Below are 24,141 nucleotides of genomic sequence, written 5' to 3'. Positions count from 1 at the left end.
GATAGTAATACAATGTAATGTATGTAGTGCAAAGAGGCTGAATTTAGCAAATACTGCTGCTTAGCAAATGTTGTGTATTACTGAGGCTGGTGGTGATGGGCTATTGACTCTTGGAACTGCCGTTATTGCGACGTGCCACCCTTCTTCTTTTTGGTTTATATTCATCGTCCTTTGTGTCATATTCATTGTGCTCTGCTTCTTGCTCATTTTGATCCTCTTGTGCCTGCAATGCTATAGTCATGGCCAGATCATTATCCATCATGTCATTGGGTCCATTTGCCGATACTGGGTCTACTACTGCTTTCCCCTTTGCTGCGGATTTCGGTGCCTTTTTGCATTTGGTAGTTGCCTTTTTGGACGTTGCACGACCTTTACTAGATGCTTTCTTATTGCTTGGCGAGCGACTCTAACACATGTAATAGCAGTTTCTTTCAGAATCAATGCGTTTGACATGTCAAAAAGACTCACCTCTTTTTCTGTTAGTTTCATGATTTTATCTTGCACTTTTTGTAATTCTGCTTTCAGATGAAGCATCTCTTCTTTCTTACGGACAAGGGCTAGATACGGCTATTGTAATGGAATTGAGAAGTGCACTCATCATGAGCTTGCTCCTCTCTCCTCCGTTATCAAGATTCTAGATGCCGCATTAGTAAATACATCCACTTGCAAGAGCTGTTCCAAGGCGAATGAAGCAGCCTCTTTGGAATTGAGCTATATGCTTGCTGTCTACTGTACTGTCTGATATTTTTTGATTCGTAAAGCGTTGCTTTGGCAGTTGGATTATAGTATCATCGGTGTGCAATGTATTTACAAATGCGGTCGTCCAAGAACCTGAAGAGACAGAGGGAGAGAAATAAAGCCCATGAAAGCAATCCCAAGCAGCGTCAATTGGCAGTGTATACATCATGAGCAAATGTACCTACGTTCTCAATCTTGGGCAGCTCTATCGTTGACCATTCTGATTCAGGGATTTCATATTGCTGTTTATTATGCAAGACTTTCGCCTTTAGCTCTTGTTTCGTCAGTGCGTTTCCTGTATTCACAATGCAATTATTTTTGCGTCTAATGCTGGGCCCTTGAATCTTGGCGTTCTTTGCTCCAATGACCTTGGGATCGATATGAAGTCCAGCAAATTCAGCCGTACTTTGTTGGCCCAATAGTCTTTGTAGTTGTAGGTTCAACTGTGCATTGGTTTTGTAAGGTAGAACTTGGCATTCTCTAATCTTTGCCCAGTTGCCAATGCCAAACTTCATAACAGCAAGTCGAAGTGCTTCTGATTCTTGATCAGTCCAGCCAGGTGAGAGCGTCAAGTTCCATAAACTAGGTGAGTCATTGGATCGAATGATATTGCGAGCACCTTGTGGCATGCTTTTAGGTCCATTTTCATTATTCATTACTTGTGTTTGACCAAAAGGGAGAGAGATAGAGAGGTGTGTGTCGAATGGTCACAACAAATGTGTTGCATTTGAGCTCCACAAGCGCGCGTTCGTGTTTCGCACACACTTCTTTTTGCCACTGTCAACTCAACATGAACAATGTGCCATTTCCATTGATTATACCCATTGACGATGAGCATCACATATACAAGGGATTTATAGCCATCAAAGTAAGAAACTGTGCGTATCGACAGATCTGCAACAAAGTATTGACATGCCATGGTAGAACATTGAATATCACATACAGCTTCAATTGGGTCCTCAGGGCTATCTGCATGGCCAAGAGAATCTATCAAGGCTGTTTCATGATTATCCACAAGCCAAAGATCTAGTTGAAACAAAGCTGCATCAAGCAACAGATGTCATGGCATTCCTAAACGAGTTTAAAGAGATTATTGTAAGATAGAAAGTCTCGGTTCAACATCCTACGCTAAAACATTTAGCAGGAAACCACAGCAATCACAGAAAACAACAAATTCAATTACTCACATGATAGATATTTGCTAATTTACAATGAGGTCAAGAAAATTGGATTTGAAAATGTAGAAGAAATATCGGATGACATGCTTCGGATCACGCTGAAAACAGTGTAAGGCCTTTCAATGCCACAGACATTTGAGTACAGTGCTGAACGGATGGATCATAGTGACGGACAAGGCAGGAAGCATCTCGTCAAAGTCGATCTGCCAAGCAATTATCCATTCGCATCGCTCAAGGCAGAGTGGGATTTACCAGTCGCCATTTCGAACCACACCACACTAGCCAGCATTTTAGCACAGCACCGAGCGTTTGTAATTAAATTCCAATTATTCTTTAACTGCATGGATGATTTGGACAAGCACATGAGGATAATAGAGCCGGACAAACCTAAAAGAAGCGACACATGGAGGAGAATAGCACTTGGACACCATTGCTCCCTCGAGATTCAGATCAATGCCGAATCTCCATTAGATATGAAACCAAAGATTCGGTTCTTTGGAAGCGCCAACAGAGTCAGGGACCTTCAGAGCAAGTGGAAAGAGTCAGCATGGTTAGCATGTGTGGTATATGTGTCAATGAGATTGTACATAATGACATCTATTTATATACAGGAACAAGGCTTTGTCTATACATCAAAATTTACTAGACTCGTTTCAATTGGTCAGTAACAGCACAGATGCTTACGAAGATTATACTACAACTGGGGACATTGAGTGCGGCATCTGCTATTCTTATAAATTGAACAACATAGACACGCCTGACATTATTTGCAGTAACACGTCGTGCAGTCGAGGGTTTCATTACCAATGCTTATATGAAGTGAGTTACTCAAAATGATGTCATTTGACGTTGAGCCATTTGGAGCTAAATTAACCCCTGAATCCTGCTAGTGGCTTCGCGGTAATCCAAGCACCATTCAGAGTTTCAACATTCTGTTTGGACAATGCCCTTATTGCAATGAGGTAAGAAACACAAGTTTATTATTTTTGATTAAGGGAGGGAGGGGGAGGGGGGTATACAAATGGTAACCAAAATAAAATATTAAACATTATACAAATTAATACATAGAAAATAAATATAAATACAAAATTGGCCTAGATGGCTAATAAAGATTCTTCGTATGTTGGAGGACACTCCAAACCAAGGCCATGTCTCTTCAAAGCTTCGATTTCTTCCATGGAGACGGGGCAATCGTAGCTGGGCAATTTTGTGAATTCACGATCCCCGAGTTGGGCCACACGCTTGTCCAGCAGATCGATGTAAGTTTGGAAGGAGATTGTTCTCGTAGTGAATCGGCTATTTGGACTAGTGCCATCGGGAATCGATACCAAGAGAGACACTAGCAAAAGATGACTCACGCCAAAGTGATTGTATTTCTGAGTGGAATGTGATACCGAGTTGTCATCAGGGATCTGATAGAGGCAGCTGCCTTGCCAATTTTGACTCAGAGGTCGGTTAGGCAGTGTGAGTATATGGCCCTTGGCAGGATACAGGAAATGAACAGATTGGCTGGTGCGATCGACATTGTCTACGGTAGGAGTAATCGTACGCCTTTCAACCAATTGCAAGAATACTTGTTTCAATCTCATATCCTTAACAGTGGGTGCAATCTCGATCTTGACCGGCAATTTTGATCCAAGCACAGCTGTTTTTGTGTCGATAGTGATGCGATACTGACACCAGTTTGAAAAGTGTTTGTGTGAATCAATGGTAGCTGGATAGTTTTCGCCTGCTACCATGCCTGTGTCAGGTAATCGGGCTAATACAATCGGCTTTTTGATTTCCTCATGCATTTGAGATGCGCCGTCTTTTTTGTAGTCTAATGACACTGTGATGTTGTAGTCTACATTGACTTGAGAACAGCTGATTGTTTCGGGAATACCTGCAGGCAGAGGCATTTCAAAGGAGAACCGCGTTGATCCAGAGTTCAGCAAAAGAGGTAGTGATAAGGCCGACTCAGGTGTCGGGTACAGCTGAAGATGGCTGTCTGCAATGTTTTGTTGATGTCGTCTGGGTTTCTCGCCTATAGCCGGATTAGCATTTGACACACGTATCAAATCAAGTTTGTATTACCTTGTGTCCACTGTGTCTTCATCAGGCCTTCGAACTTGAGCTGAAGCTTCTCGATGATACAGCTCTTTTGAAAATCAACATTGACAGTTCCCCGAACAACAGGCGATGTCTCCAAATTAGAGCCGATGAAAACGATGGGCTCCAACAACTGGATAGAGAGGGACTTTGAAACAGATGATCTGCGCTTCCACATCATCATTTTTATTGTGGCAAAACTTGAAAGAAAGAGAAGGGTGGAGAAGGGATGAAAAAGGGGGTGAAATGGAAAGGTTAACCTGGTCCCTTTTATACACGATTGCCAATGATGAAAAAAAAAACAGGTACACTAATTTGCTGTGGTTCAATCTTATTCATCCCAAGAGTAATTGGTTCTTCCTTAATAGGATTGCCAGTTGTCCAGTTTCATGTAACTCTTCAAGATCGTCAGCTCCTCCAATCGATTGTCCGTTCAAAAAGATGTTTGGGAACGTTGCCCTGCCAGATATATCGTTTAATGTCATCTTGACCTGGTAATCATCATCTATAAATCATGCAGATGAGAGTTCATACATATACTTTCAATGACGTAAATGTCATTTAACCTAAACAATACCTCGCAAATCAACTTCTACAACCTCAAGAGGCTCTTTCAGATTGTATAAACCTAAAATTCGCTTTGCCTTTTTCGAAAATCTATTTGAACAATTGAATTTAATGGATTGGTTCCACAATATGTGATCATGATTAGTCAATCTGCACCCTTAACATCCTTGTTTTCACGAGCGAATATTCTACATGGCCCTCTACCTGTTCTCCCTCTCTCTCTCTCTCTCTCTCTCTCTCTCTCTCTCTCTCTCCACACACACACACACACACACACACACACACAGATTCCCAGTGGTACAAATGTATGATAGTAACACTTACGGACAATAAGTTTTGCTGAATACGATTAGCTGATGACCCTGAATGCGACTCATGATTTCATCTTTCAGGCTCATTGGCTTTATAGTGTTGACTTCATCCTCTTTCTCGGCAGACACTGGCAAGATGTGGACCGTATTTGAATCGGTGCTGTCCGCAATAAGACCAGATGGCAGTGAGTCTTTGTCATAATAACTGACCAAACATAATGTTGCCAAGGAAACAAACGCAATCACGGACCATAATCGAATACGACGGGAATTGCAGCTACGCGAACTGCTGCTTCTTTGTTGTGCTGCATACTTCTCCTTGGCTTCAATATCATCTTGAACTGTAAAGGGTAAACTTGATGTATTGGCGGTGCTCATTTGATATTAAGGTTGCAATATAGTCCAGTTGGTGTGATATCGAAGATGGAAGAAAAAAATATGCTTTATTTGATCAAGAAATTACTATTTTTTTTATTCTCATCGTAAGCCTCTTCCATTGGTTAAACGCTAACTTTAACTTTCTTAATGACATCCTTAAATAACTCTGGATGTTCAATTTCCTTCTTGCCTTGGATCAGTCTAAGCTCACAGTTATGCACTAAATTAGCAGCATCTGGCTTGTTTTTCATGCTATTGTTCTTCTTTTGTTGGTACAGGTAGGTGTTCTTGGTGATAGCATTGACGCTACAAATGACTTTAAATACTGCTTCAATTAACGAGTTTTCCTTTCTTGCAAAATGTGCTACTGCCAATGAGGAGAACAAATCTCCTGTGCCAGTGAAATAGCCTTCATATGTGGGGAAAGCAATCAGGTATTGCTCCGTCGTACCATCGTTGATTTGTTGACTCGATAGACAATACAGAGACTCTTCGGAGCTGGTCTCAAGTTGTACCTCGATAGGTACATCTTTTAATGGTAGCGATAAGGTTGTAATTACTACATTGGGAGAACCTAATGAATGTAATTTCTTGGCTACTTGACATGCTTCCTCCAGCGATGTGATTTTGGTCTCGGTCAAAGTTCTAAATGTATCATTCATCAATGCTCATGTGGATCCCATCGTGCCTTGGATATTTACTCTGCTTCAAATTGATTAGGTGTTACAACATCAGCATATTGCATGATATGTCTATACAATGGCACAATCTCAGGTGCAACATACAGTGCGTCTCCATCTCCCATCACAGTATCGCAAACTAGTCGTCCTTGAATCAGATCCATGTAACTATTCCACACTATACACCCACTTACGGTAGATCAGATCAGGATTGACAGCCTTGAGCTTCTTGACCATGTTTTGAATGGTCTCCAAGATGGCGAAATTGCCAATGTAACCTAATGAAGCCTATTCAGGAAGCGTTTTTTTGCTGTTATAGAACTGATAGGTACCTGTCAAAACATGGGTATATTCACCAATAAGGTCATTCTTTTCTAAACCATCAAACAATTCTTGCACATCCTGTGCGTTCATTCGGCTCCCTGTCCATGAAGGATAACCTGTCCAAAATCCAATAAGCATCTCGTCCCTTTCCTCTTCTATTCGACCGAAGTTTTACCAGTATGGTTTGAAAATTGAACCGTATTCAAATTATCCACATCGAAGCCGAGTGTTTGAAGCGGGAAAACTGCTGCCTTGTTACCTTTAATGAAGCACACGTTTAGAATAATCTTATGAGACGTTATCTCATTCTCGTTATACCACAATAGCCAGAAACCTAATGAGCGATTGGTCAAGTTTTTCTTTTTCGTTTTTTTTTCCCCCTTCTCGTATAAAGTATTACCGTATGAGACTGAATACTCAATACTCTGTAGTTTGGTTCTTCATCGTGAGTGGTTGTCATTGTAGCCACTTCAAGTCTATTTAGGAATATTAAACAGAAAAAAAAGAGGATGAAAAAAGAAATGAACTGGAAACAAAAAAAAATAAGAGGCCTTTTAGGTTATTCATCGGGCCGCCCCAGCTTTTCGTCTATGGTGCACACGCGAAACCTTAGTATGGTAAAATAATTGCTATTTGGATAATTCATCTATCCTGTTTTCTACTCCTTAAACAGGCCTAGCATCATCCGTCAATGAGTCTATAGAGTCTGTTCTATCTACTGTTAGTGAGGACCCTTGATTTTATACCGTAATTACATGTTTCATTCCATATCTCCTTTCATACGTATATCCAACTACTTTATGGCTACAGGTTGATTGCAATCATCTGCCTGTAATTACATGTCATGGACTATGTATCCGAACAGGAATTTGTGGTCTTTTATCTCTCCTTCCAAGTTTGGATCTCCAGCAAAAGGTGCCATATGTTGTAAGCCAACTATAGACTAGATCACCAGATGTAAATCCTTAGTTTCATACACATCACCACTAGTTAGGCTTCTCTTCAAGTGGACACGATGGCAACTCGATAGGTTGATGATTGATATAAGGATCGAGTGGGTGCTGTTTGTTATGTTTGGGAGTGACAAAGTTGACGCTCAAAAGCATCATTGCTTCCTGGTAGGAGAGGCTTTGATTCTGACAGCCTGAATAAATTGAAATGTCACCAATAAACTTTTGCTTCAGATTGGACAAATTTCAACTTTTTTCGACTTGATTAATTTATTTTGCCTGATTCGACTATGGAAACTGTGTTGATCATCCCATGATCTCTAATGCATTCTTAAAGTACTTTTCAAGGCGCATCCAATGGTGCCAAATACAAAAAGTGCTATGAATAAATTTATCGAGCAAAATCAAAAAACATGAAATGACCATTTGGGCCAAAATGTCGAGATTTTGCATATAAAGGTATCACAAACAAAGCTTCAGAGGTTGCTTTGGATCAAGAGAATCATTTTCATCTGATATATGCTATAGTAGAATTCTTCATTTTTGACGTCAAAAACGCGGCCGTTTGATTTTTGGTGTTTTCCATGAGGGATACCTCATGCTTTTTGGTCGATTTTTGGAGGTATTTTTTTTGGTCACAAAAAAGTTGAGCAAAAGTGTTAGTAAGTAACTACTAGATGAAAGTAATTGTTTAGTGCTAGTCTGGCAATCTAAAATGGCTTGCAGCGCGAGAAGCTTTGGATCAAATTCACCCAAATTTTGCTGCATTTTACATATTTTGAAGCGATAAGAGGTAACAGTACTATGCTATCTGCCCATGTACGAGTTGTTCCCATTGAGATAACCGCGAAGCATTCTGAAGGAGCCATATCCGTAATCTCAAGGCATTATAGAAGGCTTTCCGATAACAATGGATAGTTAAAAAGTCAAATTTCAGTATATATATCAGAGCCAATGTAACATGCCAGTGTGATTGAGGAGAGCTTTAAGAGTGATTCAGCTCAGCCCCTGATCGATATTGTTGATGCTGCTCTTCTGCTATGGGTATGCGTCGAAAAACAGAGGCAGAAATGGTACAACAATTTAAAATTTGTCTGATATAGCACGCTGATAAGCACAGTGTGAGATCGTAATCAGGATTCTCAAGAGGGCTCCACCAGATAAATCTCGCTTGAACAAGTAGAGTCATGGTGCATTGAGCTTCCTAACGCCTTATTTCCTGAATTATTAAACGTCAGTAATGTAAATCTACGCATCTCATAGAGTAGGACCTCATATAATAGTATCTTAAGTTCTACTTTCAAATCAAAACCCCTCAAGTCCGTATCTCTTTCGCTAGGATAGAGTGCTACATCTGATTATCCAACATCAGCAGTTGTAAAGACTTCCTAATTAGAAGCCAAGAGTGTATAGCATCTGACGCTTCTCTGCAGATGAAGCCCAATTCTTTTATTACTTATAGAGACCAGCAATAAAGCCGAATCGAGGGCTCTTTCTTCCATCATAACTCAAACAGGTCTATCTTGAATGCACCTGCTAGTGTCAGCTTTTCGTTGGGACAATCTGCCCCTCATCATTTCAAGACCTTCATAAACTATTGGAACAAGCAAGCAGAACTTCACTCTGACAAGGTGTACATTCGCTACTATACCAATGACCTACTTAAAACGTTAACATATAAAGAGCTCGATAGAATAGCAATCAATTTGGCTTGCTCATGGGCGAATAGATTCCAGGGCGTAGAAGTAGCATCATATCTCGGAGATCAAGGCCTCAGCTATTTGATTGTCTTGCTGGCCATATTGAAGCTACGCATAACTATGCTCGCTATTTCATCTCGCAATTCTGAAGCTGCCGTATTGAATCTGTTGGAAAAAACCGGTTCCAAGCTATTGCTAGCTAATATCAAGTATGAACGCTTTGCAAAATCTGTCATAGGAAACATTTCCGACATCGATCTAGTTGCTATTTCAGCTTTTGATGTCGATGCCCTCTCCAAAGAGCCATTGACAGCCGGGCACGAGCAAATTTTAAATATGGAATTTACTGATCAAGACACTTTGAAGCCTGCTCTGATTGTCCACAGGTAAGCCAGGCCATATCTAGCTCACGCTCAGCTTACTCAAACACCACTTCTAGCTCTGGCTCAACTGCCTTTCCCAAGCCCATCAGCCTTAGTAGCCGTTATTTGTTCTACGTGATTAACAATTTAGAAGTGCCATTGACCGATAGTAAATTGGAGAGGCTGACTGACAAAGATGTGATGCTTGCTTTGACGCCTTTGTATGTATACATCACAATCCATCAAAGTTTTGTGTGAAGCTTACTGAAGAGTGATGTTTTCAGTAGTGTTCACGTATTTGGGATATTGGGTTTCTTTTCTGTAACTATACACGGCGGAAGTGCCGTTATGTTCGAGCAGCTTCCTGTCCCTCAAAAAGAGATTGTAGACGCCTTATTAGCATGTAATGTAACCCTGCTAGCAGCCCCTCCTCTGGTTTACGAGCAAATGGCGGACCATTTCAAGGAGACAAACTTGTGTGCTGCTGAACGAATCAAGTATGCCGTTGTCGGTGGCGCGTCGTTTAAGCAAGAGATTCTTGATTGGTATCATTCTCAGCAAGTTAACCTGTGTGTCTTATACGGAACAACTGAGGCTTGCGTGGTCATGACCTCTAACTTGGACCCAGATTGCAAGAACCGGAATTCTCTTCATTTTATTCACAAAGATACTGAAGGGCACGTTTATGGCACATTTGAAACAAATGACGAAAGCGAGCCCCACATCAAGCATCTGTATATGCATGCCGATAGTCCTACTTTGGCCAGCCATGTCGCTAATCGACCCGAGGGTGGGTACGATACGCAAGACTTGTTCATTGAACACCTTGACTTCTCTGGCACATATACATACTTTGGGCGCCGCGATGACATTTTGATTATGGAAAACGGCGAAAAGACGAACCCGGTTCCTATGGAAGCTGCTATCCGTCAGCATCCCATGGTTCAGCAAGTAACCGTTATAGGTCATGGGCGCCAGTGCACTGCTACTCTGATCCTACTGAACAAGGAGCATGCAGAATGCTTTGATCCAGAGGAAATCATTGCTGCTGTACACGCTGCTGTCAACAAGGCCAATCTTGAATGTCCTGGTCATAGTAAAATTTTCCCTCAAATGGTCAAGATCTTGCCTTTTAATCAGACTTTGCCCACCACTGATAAGGGCACTGTCATGCGCAAGAAGGCTGAATCTGCATACCAAGATGTTGTCAAGAGGCTCTACAAGGAGTTCTTGGAAGGTACCTCATCTGGTACAAAGACCAACAGTGGTTATGACACGTCTGCTTGGACTCCTGAACAAACTGAAGACTTTTTGGTCACTTGTGCTTCCGAAGTTCTGGATGTGCCTGAAACTGCCTTCAAGGATCGCGCTCGGTCTATCTTTGAGCTTGGCCTCAACTCGCTCGCTGCTATTCAGCTACGCAACCGTATTGCTGAATACTTTGACAGCATTCCGCAGAACTTTTTGTACCAGCACTCAACCATTGTCTCCATGCGCCAAGCTCTCTTGAGTGGTCAACAACAAGATCCCTCCGAGTAACAATATCAACGCACCCAGAAACTGGCTGAAGCCTACATCAAGAAGGCCAAGCAAGGCTTCTCTCGTGCTCGTAACGTTTACAACGAAAAAAAAAAAAAAAAAAAAAAAAAAAAAAAAAAAAAAAGAGCAAGGTTATTTTGCTGACGGGTGTCACTGGATCTCTTGAATCGTTTATGCTGCGTAATATATTGCAAGACCCTACTGTTGAGAAGGTTTACTGCTGCGTTCGAGGCAAGGATCATCAACTGAAAGATCGTCTCTTGAAAACATTTGAATCTCGATCTCTTGGTACCTCTCTCTTGATCACGGATCATCTCGAGGTTTTGCCCATGCGTTTCAATGAGCCTTTTCTTGGTTTGACTAAGCAGCATTACTATCAACTCAAGAAGGAGGTAACAATCGTCCAACACTGTGCTTGGTTGCTCAACTTTAACATGCCAATTGACCACTTTGACAAGGAATGCATTCAACCCTTTTACAACCTACTGAAGTTTGCTTACAATGAAGTCAACCCAATGCATGTCCACTTTGTGTCTAGTGTCTCTGCCAGCGCTCTTTCAGGGCCTGTAATTGCAGAGGAACCTTTACCCTTGGACTCTCATGTTGCCATGAACATCGGATACAGTCGTGAGTTTGTACCCACCTCTCTTGCTATTACAATGCTAACACATCAACATTATAGAATCAAAATGTGTGGTTGAAATCCTTTTGAATTACCTCACAGCTGAAAAAAAAACTTTCCTTGCTACGTCGAGCGTCTTGGTCAAGTCTGTGGTGACTCTGTGAATGGCGTTTGGAACGTGTCTGAGCAATACCCTCTCATGTTTATCGGTGGTGGGTCCATCATGAAGTGTATGCCCAGATTGAACCCACAAATCGACTGGATTCCATGCGATTTTGCAGCAGCTTCTATTGTTGACGTTATGATGAAAACGTATCATTTACCTGCAAATACAGATGAGTCAATTTACCACATTGTCAATCCTCACTCAATCCAGTGGTACGACGTCCTTACTGCGATGACAAGGTCTGGCATGAACTTTGACATTGTTGAGCCTACAGAATGGGTCAAAGAGCTCGCCAAGGATGATACCAACCCTGCTTTCCGTCTTATGTCTTTTTACCAAGAGACGTTCAAGGATTCTTTCAAAATGTCTGAATGGAAGACAGAAAAGACTTGTGCTTTGACGCCTACCATCTCTCAATTGCTCGTTCTTAATACTGATTTGTTTAGTAAATATTTGAACTACTGGAAATCAGTTGGTTTCTATCATCCTTCATATTAGTTATGCCATATTTAAATAAATCAATGCTATCGTGGACATAAAATATGGATGGTCCCTGTCTTTTGCATATGGATATCATCTTCAATATGCCCCTTACATCTGTGGATCTGTCAAATCTGCCAATCTATGTGACTATGGAGCTGTACTAGCTTAAATGACGTCGAGTAAGCCAACCCACAGTTGGATCGCATTTGGAATGCCTCTCTAAAAACCAAGATTGCTTTTTCTTCCCTTTTTTTTTTCCTGATCACCCTTGTCATTTTTGAAATAACTCTAAAACTATACAATGGATTTCTCTAGATTCAATCAAGCCGAACAAGCTCAAATTGCTGCCATGATTGAGCACAAGCAAGTATGTCATCTTTACATGTCTCTCTGTGTGTAGGGCACCATCTAATTACACGTTTTTTTTTTTTTTTTCGCTGGTTTTTTAGATGAAGGATTTCATGAGACTCTACTCCAACTTGGTTCAACGTTGTTTCGATGATTGTGCTAATGATTTTACCACCAAGTCTTTGACTGGCAAGGAGGTAAGCTGGCTACTGGTAAAATGTATGTATCTATGGATTGGAGATTAATTGGATTGATGCGGGGATTTGCAGGAAGGTTGTGTCAACAAGTGTGCTGATAAGTTTTTGAAGCACTCTGAGAGAGTTGGTGCTCGCTTTGCTGAACTTAGTCAAAATGTAAGTGTGAAAATACCATGTTCAGATCATGATGGTTAATTTGCTTTATTTTCTGATAGATGTCTCCCCCTGGACAATAAATAATTCATACTCCAGTGACTTTTTGTATAAAGAATAGAAATAAACGGCTGATTTGATTGAATTGTACTATATAATCATGACAGCTTGATTTTATTTACATACACAATCACACACTCAAACACGCAGACAGCACTACATTGGTATACTATTTTGAATTGGATGACTCTTTGGGTGAGGGAGGAGATAATGATCTCCGGCAAGTAGGACATGTTGGTTTGGAAACATGGTGTTGTATCCAGGAATGCAGACAATGACTATAAGGCAAATGGGATTAATACCGGCAAAGTAAGAGGAGGAGGAGGTGGTGGAGGATCTTACAGGTGGAATAGATGGCCACATGCCAGTTTTTTCGCAACTTTCATCCGTTCTCTACAAATAGCACAATCATCATTGTGATTTGATAGCTCTTCAGCAGATGCATCCACATATCGGTCTCGAACATAGGACATGGCTCTCCATCTCTCACGATAAATAATGACTTTGCTGTACAAGTTCTTGAGTACACTTCGCACATTCAAAAACAACACAACATCGACCAATCCAAATGAGATTCCATGCATCCACTTTAGAAAATTGGGCGTTAGATGCCATTGCTTCTGCGGTGTCAATGTGTCTTACCATCAGTTGAAGGTATTGCAGTAGCGTACATGCAAGGATCAACACATCCGCACTCAGTTCGGTGTAGTAATTGATCAGTCGCTTGCTCTCGAATCCGTTCTCTCGCCATTGATCCATTAAATGTGTCGCATATTTGATTAAAACCTGGATGGTGTCTAATACTACTGGTAAAAACTGCATGGCCATCGATGAATAACATTGTCCGTCATCATACACTACGCTGATGTTACCTCCAATGTGAGAAAGGCGAGTGAAGTTGGGAATAAATAAAGCGATCCAAGGTACCAAATGATGTTGCTGAATAGGATGGTCGATAGAAACACTGTGATTTTGTAGTACTTTCTAAGCGAAACGAATGCCACCGTTGTCAACTAGAGGAGCAATTTTAGCATGCACACTGACTACCAATGCCTTTACTGAGCTTACATTATCCAGTCTATCTCTGCTCAGTAAACTAAAGATGCGCATAAATCCCAACACACCAATCCACAAGGACAACCTCAGTATGTGTCTCCAAACCGGCTCCATCACAGCACCAATGAATATCACTTTGAACAGCAGGAAATTCAGCATTCGATCATACATGTGCTTCAAGGTATCGTTGGTAAAACTAAGGCAAGCAAGCGCACAACAAGACATACCTGACTTTCCATAGGCCATAGCTCACCAAACACAACTTTGATGATGGCTCTTCCAATAAGTAATGATCCACAAATAGTCATATTCACATGAGCCTATGATGTTTACACACACACACACACATATATATACACACAGTTACCACATGTATCCTTGTCTCATTGAAACCAATCTTACAAACAATTTACCAGTAAACTTATTTTTCGAGATTCCACATGCGAAAAGTAGGCTGCTATGTAGCTTTTATTGCATATTTGATTTGTTGATAATATCGAGCTCAAGTCTGAGGAGTAGCAGGTGGTCCATATATCTGAATATAAAAAGGATCGCAACGACACCAAGAAGGCTACAGTGAACGTAATTGTGGATACAAGAGCATAGGTTGGAATATCGTACTTCATCAATGTTCCCCTTTTTTTCGATTTATTTACAAGAGAAGAAGTGTGGTATAAGGAAAAAAAAAAAAAAAAAAAAAAAGAGTTTTTTATAGGGAAAGAAAGGAGTTTCTTTTTTCACTGAATGTTGTAGATGGATTTCAATAATTCAGAGGCATTCAATTCGCTCGAAATGATGGGATTCAACATGTGTTGCTGTTGTTGCATCTGAAGTTTCTCTTTCGTCTTGTATTCTCTACGACTCAAGAGAAGCTTCTCCAGCAGAGTATCCATCACTGGGTCTTGCTGCGTTGTTTTGGTATCTACAATACACAGTGAGTAGGCCGCTTTATAAGCTGTGGATTTGAGATACTTACAGTCACTCATGGCAACCCCTTTCCCTTTGCTTTGGATGCCATTGCGAGCCTGATTCCTGCGTTCTGCATCATATTTCTTTTGTGCTTCGATGCGTTCCTGTTTCTGCTTGATCATTGCCAAATCATTGGAACATTTCTACATCAATATGCTAATCAGTATCCATCATGATGCCGATCTGTAGCCTATTTTTACCTGCCAGTTATCGACAAAGACATGGAAGATGCTGAAAAACTCGTTTAGTTGTGTCTTGTCTGCATTTTCACCGTAAAACAAGACAACCTTCTCAAACGAGGACTCTGATTCCACTTGAAGCTTCTCGACTTGGTCAAACTTGCTCTGGGCCTCTTTTTGAAATTGCTTCATGGTCTGTGTGAATGCATCATCGCTTGACAGTGCGTCAAGTTGCTTTAGACCCTTTTTGATGGTTGCAAAGTTGCTTGTCATCTCAGTTTTGTTCGCTGATGTTGATAACATGGCGTTAGAATGGTAAGATGCTGGTCAAATCGGCAACCTGATTTTACCTTTACAGGCCTCCTCCGTGTCCTTCAATTCATCCAGAAACCCAAGTATCTTGGGAAACTTGCCTTCCACGGTTTCTACAAGGAAATGCAGCAATGTCGTTGACGTGTTTCCTTTGGTATCAATGAGCTATTCATATGGTATGCTTGAGCATGTTGCATTTGACATTTATTTGCTAATGCTTACCTTGTTGATACTGGAGATCTTGATGCCGGACGCACCTCCACGAGTCGTGTTTCCATTCATGTAGTTTCCTAGCACTAGCACCATTTGCAGTAGCTGTTTGAACCGCTTGGCATTCTTTAGGGCATTGGATGCTGCAATAATGCATTTGAAATCCTAGTTTTGAAAGAGTTAATACAGCCATACGTGCAGCGTGGTATAAAGCCAACCTTTTCCAGTTGACTGATAGTGTCCCAAAAGGTAGTCTTGAACAATAGACATTCAGCACGATGCTTGAATTGGGGAATTTTGATCATTTCCAATGACAGTCTATCTGGCAGAGATAGTTTCTCTATATCAGAGGACTCTGCATAACGCTTCAGTTTGCCAGCTTCTTCCATTGCAGGCGCAAAACGAATCAAATTCTCCAAGACATGCTCCTCCAAGACAGGCGATTGATCAGTCATGTATTGATTCAACAGCTGCATTTGGAAATCCTTGGGTAGGCTGGTCAAGAAGATGCTCATGTTGTAGGCTTTGCGGGAGTCCAGCAATTCTACCACATCTGCCTTCTTTTTGCGCTTACTGAGATCTGCTGCCGGCTTTTGTGCAAAAGTTTTCTCAATAGAGGTAAACACATCTGCTTTCGAGAGTTTGGAAACAAGAGATTGACTATCAAACAATAGGGTGTCATCATCGTCAGAGGGCTCTTCGTCCTCTTCTTGTTCGTCCTCTAAATGATCCCAAATGGTTTCTCCAAGCTGGCGACGATGGATCTTGTCCCAATTGACAAGCTTGAGCTTTTGTTGAGATTGGTGTTGTGAAAGACTGTTGGTCGCAGCGTTGAGCGGCGGAGGTGGGGGAAGAGAGCTAGGCCCTGACGAAGGAGGAGGTGGAGGAGGAGGAGGAAGAGGGCCAGATCCGCTCAATGGTGGGGGAGGCGGAGGTGGAGGCACGCCATTTGTTAAAGGCGGTGGAGAAGGTGGGGGCGGTGGCCCATTTGACACAGATGGTGGCAATGGTGGGGGCGGCGGCGGAGGAGGAGGGCCCATGCTCCCTGGCATTGGTGGTGGAGGAGGGGGTGGTGGAGGCGACGGTGAATTAGTAGCACTTTTCATCACTGGCGGTGAAGGAGGTGGTGGTGGTGGTGGCGGTGGAATAGTCGTTGCATTGCTTGACTGGTCCTCAGAATCAAAGGATGTCAAATCTATAGGCTCCAAAAGATTCAATTCAGGCAGCAACTGCAGTTTTGGTGTTGTTGGAGGTGTTGCGTGTTCGTTTTCCTTGGGAGCATTGATGGTCTCGACAGGAGTAACTTTTCTGATTGGCGGCAGTGGCTTCTTCTTTTTCTTTGGCTTGTCTAGCTGATCCTCGATGCTTTTACTGATTTTTGATTTGATCGTTTCGAATGATTCGCTGGAATCATGGCGGCCACTGCTTTTAGCGACTAGGATGCATACAGTTTGATACAGTCTTTTTATCTGATTATCCATCGTCTCCAGCGTCCTTTTGTGTTCCATTTCAATACCATTCAGCCTCTGCTGCAAGACTGAATTTGTTTGATTGGCGACGCGCAAACTTCTCTCCAATGCCTCGTTTTTTATTCTATATTTTCCAACCAAACCGTCTAGAGAGGAAACAATCAGAATAGTGTCTATGACTACTGTCATTTGCATAAATAACAATGTACCTGCTTTCAAATCAATTTGTAATAGGAGGGCTGCTTCTCGTTCGAGCGCCCTGGAAGCCATCTCTCTCGCTTCGTCCACCTCTTGCAAGGCAGCCTCCAATTCATCCTCTTCTGCAAATTTCGAAATCAAGTTCTTTACCGTCATACCATACGTAGCAGAAAAATTGTTGGACATGCCCTTTCTGTCCAAGGTGATTTGCGAAACAAAATGCTCGACCAGCTGATAGTACCGATTCTTTGTCTCCGAGTCGCATTGTATTAATAGCAGATGTTGTAAGATTGTTTGAAGGTAGTCATAGGCTCTCGTTCCGTTAATGGATGCCAGGATTTTGTCCAGTATCTCAGTGGGTTCTGTGCTGTCTCCCAATACCATGTGTGCAATCATATCACTGTCTTCCAACTCTTTAAACTCTTCTAGCTTCGAAGTCATCAGTTCATTGTCGAATGATTGCATCTTGTCAAATATCGCTGCTAATCCTCCTTGATAAAGCTGATTTCGAAGTGTGATTCTAGTTTCTCGTTCGTCAATCGTATCTGGCTCGGTAATTGCAAGAATCAACAAAAGGTTTGCCAGCTAGTGTCAATGTTACAGTTAGCTTCCTTTCTCTAATGTCGGCATGCAGTGTCCTTGATACTTTACAGCGTGCTCTACCACTGGCATATCCGTGCTTCCTTTGGATGCTATTTGCTTTACGTCGCTGCTGGCTCCAACAATAGATCCCATTTTACCTCTCCCATCAAGCACAGCGCTCAGAGTCTTTAACCAAGGATCAAATCTGCCATAGTTCTTTTGGGATTCCTTCAATTTGTCCATACCCTGCATCACCAAGGCGTGTCCCTTTGGTTGCTCAAAGTAACACATGAATGTCAGTGCATCACAGACAAGTCGTTGTATAGGTAACGAAGGCGACACAATGGATTGTGTCAATGTGATGATGTAAAATGGGTCGCTCATCACTTGTTGGATGCCGTACTACAAATGGATTCCAGTTAGACAATGCTTGAATAACTTTTGTATCGTGGTATTACATAGTTGTTGAACAAAAGCCGTAGACATTTAATGATTTCTAGTTCGAGTTGGCATTCTCTTTGATTTCTATAGTAAAGCGTCAAAAGGCAGGCACTTTTTTTTTTTTTTTTTTTTTTTTTTTTACGTGTAGAAGAACACACCTTTGACTGATTCTATTGATGTGAGATAATTCTTCAAACAGTGTCTTGATGCCATTTGCTTCGATGAATTCTTGAGCCCATCTGTGTAAACCATGAGTGAGTAGTGTGATCCCGTTTTCATTGCAAGAAATGTACCTGACTGGCATCGTTCTCAGTCTGACGGATAGATCGGATACTATCTTTGACCTCACTTCCAGCTTTGCGTCTCTTTTCTGAAGGGTATCGATATAGTACATTGGTGTGAGCAGATAATCGCTCGCATGGGTTTCTGACATGGTTCCAGCCACTGCATTTGAGCTGCCATTGCCATTGTTGCTGGTATGATGTGGTGTAATCGAACTTCGACTGTTTGGGTTCTTCTTTCCAATGACTGTGCCCATGGATGTCAATGCACTTTCATTGCAGAGAATAAACCACTTTTTATCTGGTGTTAGCTCTCGTACACTGGCATCGTTTGTATTGATATTCAATCGAGACTATTTAGATACGGCGTGTGTCAATAGTTACATGAATACAAGTCCAATGCACGATAGTCGCTTACGGCTGCTTTCTCGAATAATCTGTCAATCTCTTGATTTGATGGCTTGTCCTTGAGACTACGGCTGTCCAAACCGGTTGATGTGGAACTGGATACTGAAGACGCTATCGATGCAGTGGAATCTAAGGGGGTTTATACACTGTAAATTTGCTGACTGAATCCTTCAAATGTCCTTATAGACTTACGCCTGTGAGATGCTTTGTAGTCTAATGATTGCTTCTTTTTGGTTCTGAAGATTGCCATAATGTTAAAGAATGAAAAGAAAGGGGATATGTAAATGTAAATTGAGCAATTATTGTAACTGCCTCTTGCCTAATATGGCAGATATGAAAACAAAAGGTTCCTTTAAATGGGCCTACATGAATACAGGCCATCTAGAGCGCCTCCCGTCGTCACTGTTTTTAAGGCAAATTTATTGCAGTCTATGCGAAATCACCAACAAGCATCACACTCATTGTGCTTTGCAACTTGCATTAGGTAGCCACTTGCATTAGGTAGCCACTTGCAAGATGCTTTGATTATCTCGACAAGTGTCCTATCAAGTCAATCGGGATCTCAACGGATGGAAAAGATTTCTTGCTCATGTTCATGTTCAGATGATCCCCTGCGTGATAACAATCATTTCGCAAGGTATTCAGATGGGATGACTGCAAATGTATTCATAGTAACCTGGACATGTCAAACCTTCTTTTATTTACTATAGCAACAAATGGTATGAACCCAAAAGTGGTTTATGCACAACTGTTACGTATCACAAGTTTTTTTTTCCATCATCATGCGAACTAAATTCATATGGTGAAAAATGTGGAAAAAAGCAAAACGAAAAAAAAAAAATCAGAAACCCCATCAAGCAAAGATTACAGTGACTCCATCGCACAAGATATGGTTGATACTCACAAGTGATGCGAGACCAACCACTTTGCCCAAAAGCTGGTAGCAAGCGATTTTCTCGGGAATAGATTAATAAGGCATGAAAGATCCATCAAATAGTTTCTGATATAGCTATAAATAACCCTTAAAAACCCAATTTAACCCAACTGCGATATACACCTCATTGGCTTGATCATTCCTCAATAAAAACCCGGAAGATTGACCCGCCTTCAAGATTTTTCTTTTTCCTTTCTTTCTCATTCTTCTCTCTTCATAGTATCTCGTATCTAGAAAATGCTCACAAAGAAACACGCCTTGGACGACGATTTTGAATCGTCTCGAAACGTAAAAATCGAAAGCAATGTGGACTATCTCTCGTACAAATTTGATGAAATGGACCTTGCGGCATCCTGGCGCATGTTGACAAAGCAAAAGTTAACTATTGTGAATGGTATTCGACTTGAAAATGCGTCTTGGAGGACATGGGCTAAACAGAGGAACAACCTCAAGACTGTGAGTCCAGATACATTGAATTGGTAATTTTTATGCATTTTTGCTGAGGAATTCATTTAATCAAACAACGTTGGAATTACAGGCTGAAGGATAGCGATGTCACTTGGCTGTATGGCCCTCTGAACATTGTCATTAAAAACATGGACGAAGAAGATCGTTACGCCAAGCCGAAAGTATCTACGACCGAAGATACCTATGGCTTAATGACCTCTCCTCCACCACCACCATCATCAGCTGCAGCAGCATCACAATCTCAACCTGTGACTAATGATCATCGAGATAGTGAATCTGTGGAAGCAAGCTCAGTACCACCTAAACAATCACTTTTATCTAGTCCACTGGCAGACACTCCATCCTCTGTCTCGCCAGCCAGCATGTCGTCTGCACAAGCGCCGAAACCGCTCAAATCTGCCTTGAAGAAAGTGACCATGTCAGATTTATTAAAGAGATCTGCCTCAGAATTACAAATCAACAACAATCTATCCAGCAATATTTCTATATCAGAAGCTAACGAGCAACTTGGTGCATTCTCGCCTGCCGTTATCGCCAGCCATAGACAGCCTAAATTACGATTCAACCAGTATGTCGAGCAATGTGTCGCATTATCTTCGAATCCAATGAACAAAAAGAAGACATCTCGTGTGAGAATGGCTAATATGGATGATGTCATGGATAATGATGAAGCAACAGAAGACGAAGACGGCACGACAACTGAGGAAGATTATGATCCGGATGATTCAGATGGAGGCAGTGTTATCATGATGCGTTCTTCCAAACCCCACAAGCTGAGATCCTCTATCAAGAAAATCGAGCCAGCACTGCTGAAAACCAATTCCAGATCTGACCACGACTCTGTCGCTTCTGATGATTCATCATCGGATGAAGACAGCATCATGCTGATGCCCTCCAGTAGCAAAGGCCATAGAACAAGCCGCTATCATTACAAGCAGGCTCCCATTGATGCAGAAACATGGGATGCAGAGAGTGCTGAATCAGATGCGTTTGTGAAGCATATCATCAATGCATCAAAGGGCAAACGGCCCATCACCAAAGACCCAGCAGCAGATAGGATACCAGTAGAGTCAGTCGCTTATGATACAGATGTGGTAGATGTCATGCAGCCAAAGTCGGATTATGATTATGAATTTGATGATGACGACTGGGATTCACATAGCGAGCACATGGAAGACGGACCATCCGCATTCAGTACTCCAGAATTTTATACGCCTGTTGCACCAGCGCCTCCTGTTGGATGTCAAATTGCCAAAGCACCAGCAAACAATCAATCTGTATTACAGACTGTGAGACCAAAGGTGGAAAGAAGCCTGAGTGACACAAAGGCATCCGACGAAATACAGCAGCAATATGACAACAACCATAGCGGAAGCAATGTGAGTAGTAGCAACAGCAGTAACAGCTCGCTTTTCAGTAGCATTGCACATTGGGCATCTTCTCATCTTTGGCCAGCCGACGATTCGAAAAGATGAATAGATTTCGAGAGGCAAATTTACCTTAAAGCTTAATATATAAGTCATACATAGTTTCACTCTTGTCAAGGCAACAAAGTCATCCATCAATGAGACACATTTCATATAGCATTTGTACAGCAAGATATCTCTTTCAATTCAATAAAAAAAAGCCCTCATTTTACCTTTTCTTGGTACAGTCACAGGCGTTAGACAACTTGTTCTTGTGAAGGCACAGTTCGTTTGCTTCTTTCTCTATAAATGGCATCTTCCACAAGCAAATCAAGACATTCACCTTCACCATCACGTCATAGGTCTAGACGTTCACCTTCTCCTCATGATAGAACTAGTCGAAAAAGACACGACAGTCGATCTAGATCTCCCAAACGTAATGAAAGCTCTTCGTCAAGGCGTCATCATGAGAAGAGTAAACGTCGATCCTCAAGAAGCCCTGATGACTCTAGACATTCTCGCCATAGAAGCCGCAGACATCATGATAGAAGAAGCAGTCGACGCTCTCGCTCTGTGAGCTCAGACTCATCACACGCTTCCTCATCATCAGATCCATCAACCTATGAAAGAAGGAGCAGAGAACATAAGAAGCATAGAAAAGACAGAAAGCACAAGAAATCAAAGGTAGGTACACGAGCCCTGCTTATGACAATAGACATTGACAGCTACGATAGAAGAAATCAAAGAGCAAATCGTCGTCGGTTGGTGACCAATGGGGCAAGTATGGCATCATTCATGAAGCAGAGTAAGTTGAAATGTATGCAACGCTGACAGTAGATTAATCGTCTATGTGATAGTTTGTTCACAAAAGAAGCAGTGAGTTGCTAATGCGGCGTTATGGATACGCCTTGCGAGCAAAGCAAAACTGATCGTCTAATCAATAGGAATTTCAAGCTTGGTTGATTGAGGTCAAACATGCAAATGTTGAGACACTAAACAACATTAAACGAAAGGAAATGTTTAATGATTTCATGGAGGATTACAATACAGCGACAATGCCTCATGAAAAGTAAGTGTATTCAAACAATGACATTTCGGACAAATGTTGATAGCGATCCATTCAGGTTTTACAATTTACAACAGTGGGAGAGACGTCAAGAGGCTATTCGCATGGGCGAGAAGCCTATGCCGACTGGAGACTTTTTCGATTTCAAAAATGATGAGGAAAAATTAAAGTGGGTTGAGGCCATAGTCTGTTGATATGGATGTTGGATATTCATGGATGCTTGTGGTTTTATAGGATGCAACACCGTCAAGCTGCAAGAGCTGCCGCATCTCGCCAACCAACTCTCAAGTTGTCTGAAGAGCAAATCAAGGAGCTGACGCGAGTCAACAGAGAAAGAATCGAAGCAGACCGTATGCGTAAAATGGGGTTGAAGCCGAAAGAAAGTATGGGTGTACGTTACGAGGAAGAAAACGATTGAAATAACTCTTGTGATCTTGAACAAATGTCAATAAAGGCTCTATGTTGCTGATGAACATCGCTATTCATTCTTTATGGCTGAATGATGATGGGAGACATTCCATTGCTTGGATTGGCAATTTGTGTAGGGTTTGATGCCTGAAGTTTTAATCCTATCGATTCTGGATTGATCCGTCAATGTCTGTCATAACCCACGACAGTATGACTCACATTACATTCAGAATTCAAACAACAAAATCAGTATATAAAGCGCTTTCCTGGACACGTAGTGCACATCAATGAAAGCATTTGTTGCATTTATTTTATATACAAGTGCTTTCATCGATCTCACCCATACACGTGTCATCTAATTCTGTTTGCTGGTATAATGTTTACTAGCCGATTTATCTCGCTACACTCAATGTCGGCTCTCGCCAAAGACATTTTACTATATCAAGTAGATTTTACACAATCAATTATTCGTTAGTAAAAGAAAGGTTGTATCAGGGCCAGGAGGTGGAGGAGAGGAGACATCTCTCTCGGCATCCTTTCTGCTTATACACTGATATCAAACGAAGCCTATTATTGAGGCAATGTGAAAGAAAATCAAGTTTTATGCAGCAGTTTCACACCACAATCTCCATTCTCTGATAGTAGAGTTGTCATACCATTCGCTGCTGTTGCTGCTGCTCTTAAGATGGCGACAAAAAGCTGGTCATGCGCAAATATAGGACTTGTGTAAGATCTCTAACGAATTTTTTGAAATATAACAATTCCAAAGGACCCCTTTAATTGTCTCTTCAACCCCATTGTCCTCATTTAATCAGCACCGCAACCATTATTGTCATCATCAGAAAGGTATTTGAGCCAGCTAGCAGCGCCGCTGCCGCCGCCAAAACTATTTCAAACTCAGTTTATTTTT

The 24,141-nt window shown here is 41.6% G+C and overlaps 14 protein-coding genes across 14 annotated transcripts; 7 read left to right on the top strand and 7 right to left on the bottom strand.

Moving 5' to 3' along the window:
- Positions 1–100: 100 nt before the first annotated feature.
- Positions 101–489, bottom strand: SKN7_3 (kinase-regulated stress-responsive transcription factor skn7; the record flags this gene model as incomplete). The annotated part of the gene is made up of 2 exons (XM_064825583.1): positions 101–406; positions 469–489. The coding sequence occupies 2 exons, from the start codon at positions 487–489 to the stop codon at positions 101–103; spliced, it is 327 nt and encodes a 108-aa protein (XP_064676801.1).
- A 395-nt stretch (positions 490–884) lies between these two features.
- MCM1_3 (transcription factor of the MADS box) lies at positions 885–1,367 on the bottom strand (the record flags this gene model as incomplete). The annotated part of the gene is made up of 1 exon (XM_064825582.1): positions 885–1,367. One exon carries the CDS (start codon positions 1,365–1,367, stop codon positions 885–887), a length of 483 nt encoding a protein of 160 aa, XP_064676800.1.
- A 161-nt stretch (positions 1,368–1,528) lies between these two features.
- On the top strand, positions 1,529–2,753 carry ATC70_006305 (uncharacterized protein; the record flags this gene model as incomplete). Its single annotated transcript, XM_064825581.1, has 5 exons — positions 1,529–1,606; positions 1,663–1,833; positions 1,883–2,025; positions 2,083–2,466; positions 2,528–2,753. The coding sequence occupies 5 exons, from the start codon at positions 1,529–1,531 to the stop codon at positions 2,751–2,753; spliced, it is 1,002 nt and encodes a 333-aa protein (XP_064676799.1).
- A 257-nt stretch (positions 2,754–3,010) lies between these two features.
- ATC70_006304 (uncharacterized protein) lies at positions 3,011–4,188 on the bottom strand (the record flags this gene model as incomplete). Its single annotated transcript, XM_064825580.1, has 2 exons — positions 3,011–3,939; positions 3,990–4,188. The coding sequence occupies 2 exons, from the start codon at positions 4,186–4,188 to the stop codon at positions 3,011–3,013; spliced, it is 1,128 nt and encodes a 375-aa protein (XP_064676798.1).
- A 151-nt stretch (positions 4,189–4,339) lies between these two features.
- On the bottom strand, positions 4,340–5,260 carry ATC70_006303 (uncharacterized protein; the record flags this gene model as incomplete). Its single annotated transcript, XM_064825579.1, has 3 exons — positions 4,340–4,509; positions 4,582–4,661; positions 4,896–5,260. 3 exons carry the CDS (start codon positions 5,258–5,260, stop codon positions 4,340–4,342), a joined length of 615 nt encoding a protein of 204 aa, XP_064676797.1.
- Positions 5,261–5,382: 122 nt separating this feature from the next.
- ATC70_006302 (uncharacterized protein) lies at positions 5,383–6,724 on the bottom strand (the record flags this gene model as incomplete). Its single annotated transcript, XM_064825578.1, has 7 exons — positions 5,383–5,905; positions 5,962–6,079; positions 6,135–6,218; positions 6,273–6,380; positions 6,440–6,523; positions 6,583–6,598; positions 6,665–6,724. 7 exons carry the CDS (start codon positions 6,722–6,724, stop codon positions 5,383–5,385), a joined length of 993 nt encoding a protein of 330 aa, XP_064676796.1.
- A 2,310-nt stretch (positions 6,725–9,034) lies between these two features.
- Positions 9,035–10,815, top strand: ORC2 (Origin recognition complex subunit 2; the record flags this gene model as incomplete). The annotated part of the gene is made up of 3 exons (XM_064825577.1): positions 9,035–9,300; positions 9,354–9,497; positions 9,564–10,815. The coding sequence occupies 3 exons, from the start codon at positions 9,035–9,037 to the stop codon at positions 10,813–10,815; spliced, it is 1,662 nt and encodes a 553-aa protein (XP_064676795.1).
- A 173-nt stretch (positions 10,816–10,988) lies between these two features.
- Positions 10,989–11,601, top strand: ATC70_006300 (uncharacterized protein; the record flags this gene model as incomplete). Its single annotated transcript, XM_064825576.1, has 2 exons — positions 10,989–11,442; positions 11,498–11,601. 2 exons carry the CDS (start codon positions 10,989–10,991, stop codon positions 11,599–11,601), a joined length of 558 nt encoding a protein of 185 aa, XP_064676794.1.
- Positions 11,602–11,660: 59 nt separating this feature from the next.
- ATC70_006299 (uncharacterized protein) lies at positions 11,661–12,101 on the top strand (the record flags this gene model as incomplete). Its single annotated transcript, XM_064825575.1, has 1 exon — positions 11,661–12,101. The coding sequence occupies one exon, from the start codon at positions 11,661–11,663 to the stop codon at positions 12,099–12,101; it is 441 nt and encodes a 146-aa protein (XP_064676793.1).
- Positions 12,102–12,387: 286 nt separating this feature from the next.
- Positions 12,388–12,867, top strand: ATC70_006298 (uncharacterized protein; the record flags this gene model as incomplete). Its single annotated transcript, XM_064825574.1, has 4 exons — positions 12,388–12,453; positions 12,536–12,631; positions 12,704–12,787; positions 12,847–12,867. The coding sequence occupies 4 exons, from the start codon at positions 12,388–12,390 to the stop codon at positions 12,865–12,867; spliced, it is 267 nt and encodes an 88-aa protein (XP_064676792.1).
- A 146-nt stretch (positions 12,868–13,013) lies between these two features.
- ATC70_006297 (uncharacterized protein) lies at positions 13,014–14,071 on the bottom strand (the record flags this gene model as incomplete). Its single annotated transcript, XM_064825573.1, has 5 exons — positions 13,014–13,122; positions 13,187–13,431; positions 13,487–13,660; positions 13,717–13,857; positions 13,913–14,071. 5 exons carry the CDS (start codon positions 14,069–14,071, stop codon positions 13,014–13,016), a joined length of 828 nt encoding a protein of 275 aa, XP_064676791.1.
- A 566-nt stretch (positions 14,072–14,637) lies between these two features.
- Positions 14,638–19,199, bottom strand: ATC70_006296 (uncharacterized protein; the record flags this gene model as incomplete). Its single annotated transcript, XM_064825572.1, has 13 exons — positions 14,638–14,822; positions 14,877–15,012; positions 15,070–15,335; positions 15,399–15,525; positions 15,583–15,735; positions 15,789–17,185; positions 17,249–17,822; positions 17,889–18,221; positions 18,278–18,344; positions 18,419–18,499; positions 18,554–18,894; positions 18,960–19,078; positions 19,142–19,199. 13 exons carry the CDS (start codon positions 19,197–19,199, stop codon positions 14,638–14,640), a joined length of 3,837 nt encoding a protein of 1,278 aa, XP_064676790.1.
- A 921-nt stretch (positions 19,200–20,120) lies between these two features.
- Positions 20,121–21,826, top strand: ATC70_006295 (uncharacterized protein; the record flags this gene model as incomplete). Its single annotated transcript, XM_064825571.1, has 2 exons — positions 20,121–20,362; positions 20,422–21,826. The coding sequence occupies 2 exons, from the start codon at positions 20,121–20,123 to the stop codon at positions 21,824–21,826; spliced, it is 1,647 nt and encodes a 548-aa protein (XP_064676789.1).
- A 240-nt stretch (positions 21,827–22,066) lies between these two features.
- Positions 22,067–23,241, top strand: ATC70_006294 (uncharacterized protein; the record flags this gene model as incomplete). The annotated part of the gene is made up of 6 exons (XM_064825570.1): positions 22,067–22,441; positions 22,492–22,562; positions 22,615–22,633; positions 22,702–22,826; positions 22,882–22,992; positions 23,058–23,241. 6 exons carry the CDS (start codon positions 22,067–22,069, stop codon positions 23,239–23,241), a joined length of 885 nt encoding a protein of 294 aa, XP_064676788.1.
- Positions 23,242–24,141: the final 900 nt, after the last annotated feature.

This window comes from Mucor velutinosus (assembly GCF_035048745.1).
Source record: "Mucor velutinosus strain NIH1002 chromosome Unknown tig00001545, whole genome shotgun sequence".
In the NCBI taxonomy this organism is placed as follows: Eukaryota; Fungi; Mucoromycota; class Mucoromycetes; order Mucorales; family Mucoraceae; genus Mucor; species Mucor velutinosus.
This window is presented reverse-complemented; position numbering and strand designations above follow the sequence as displayed.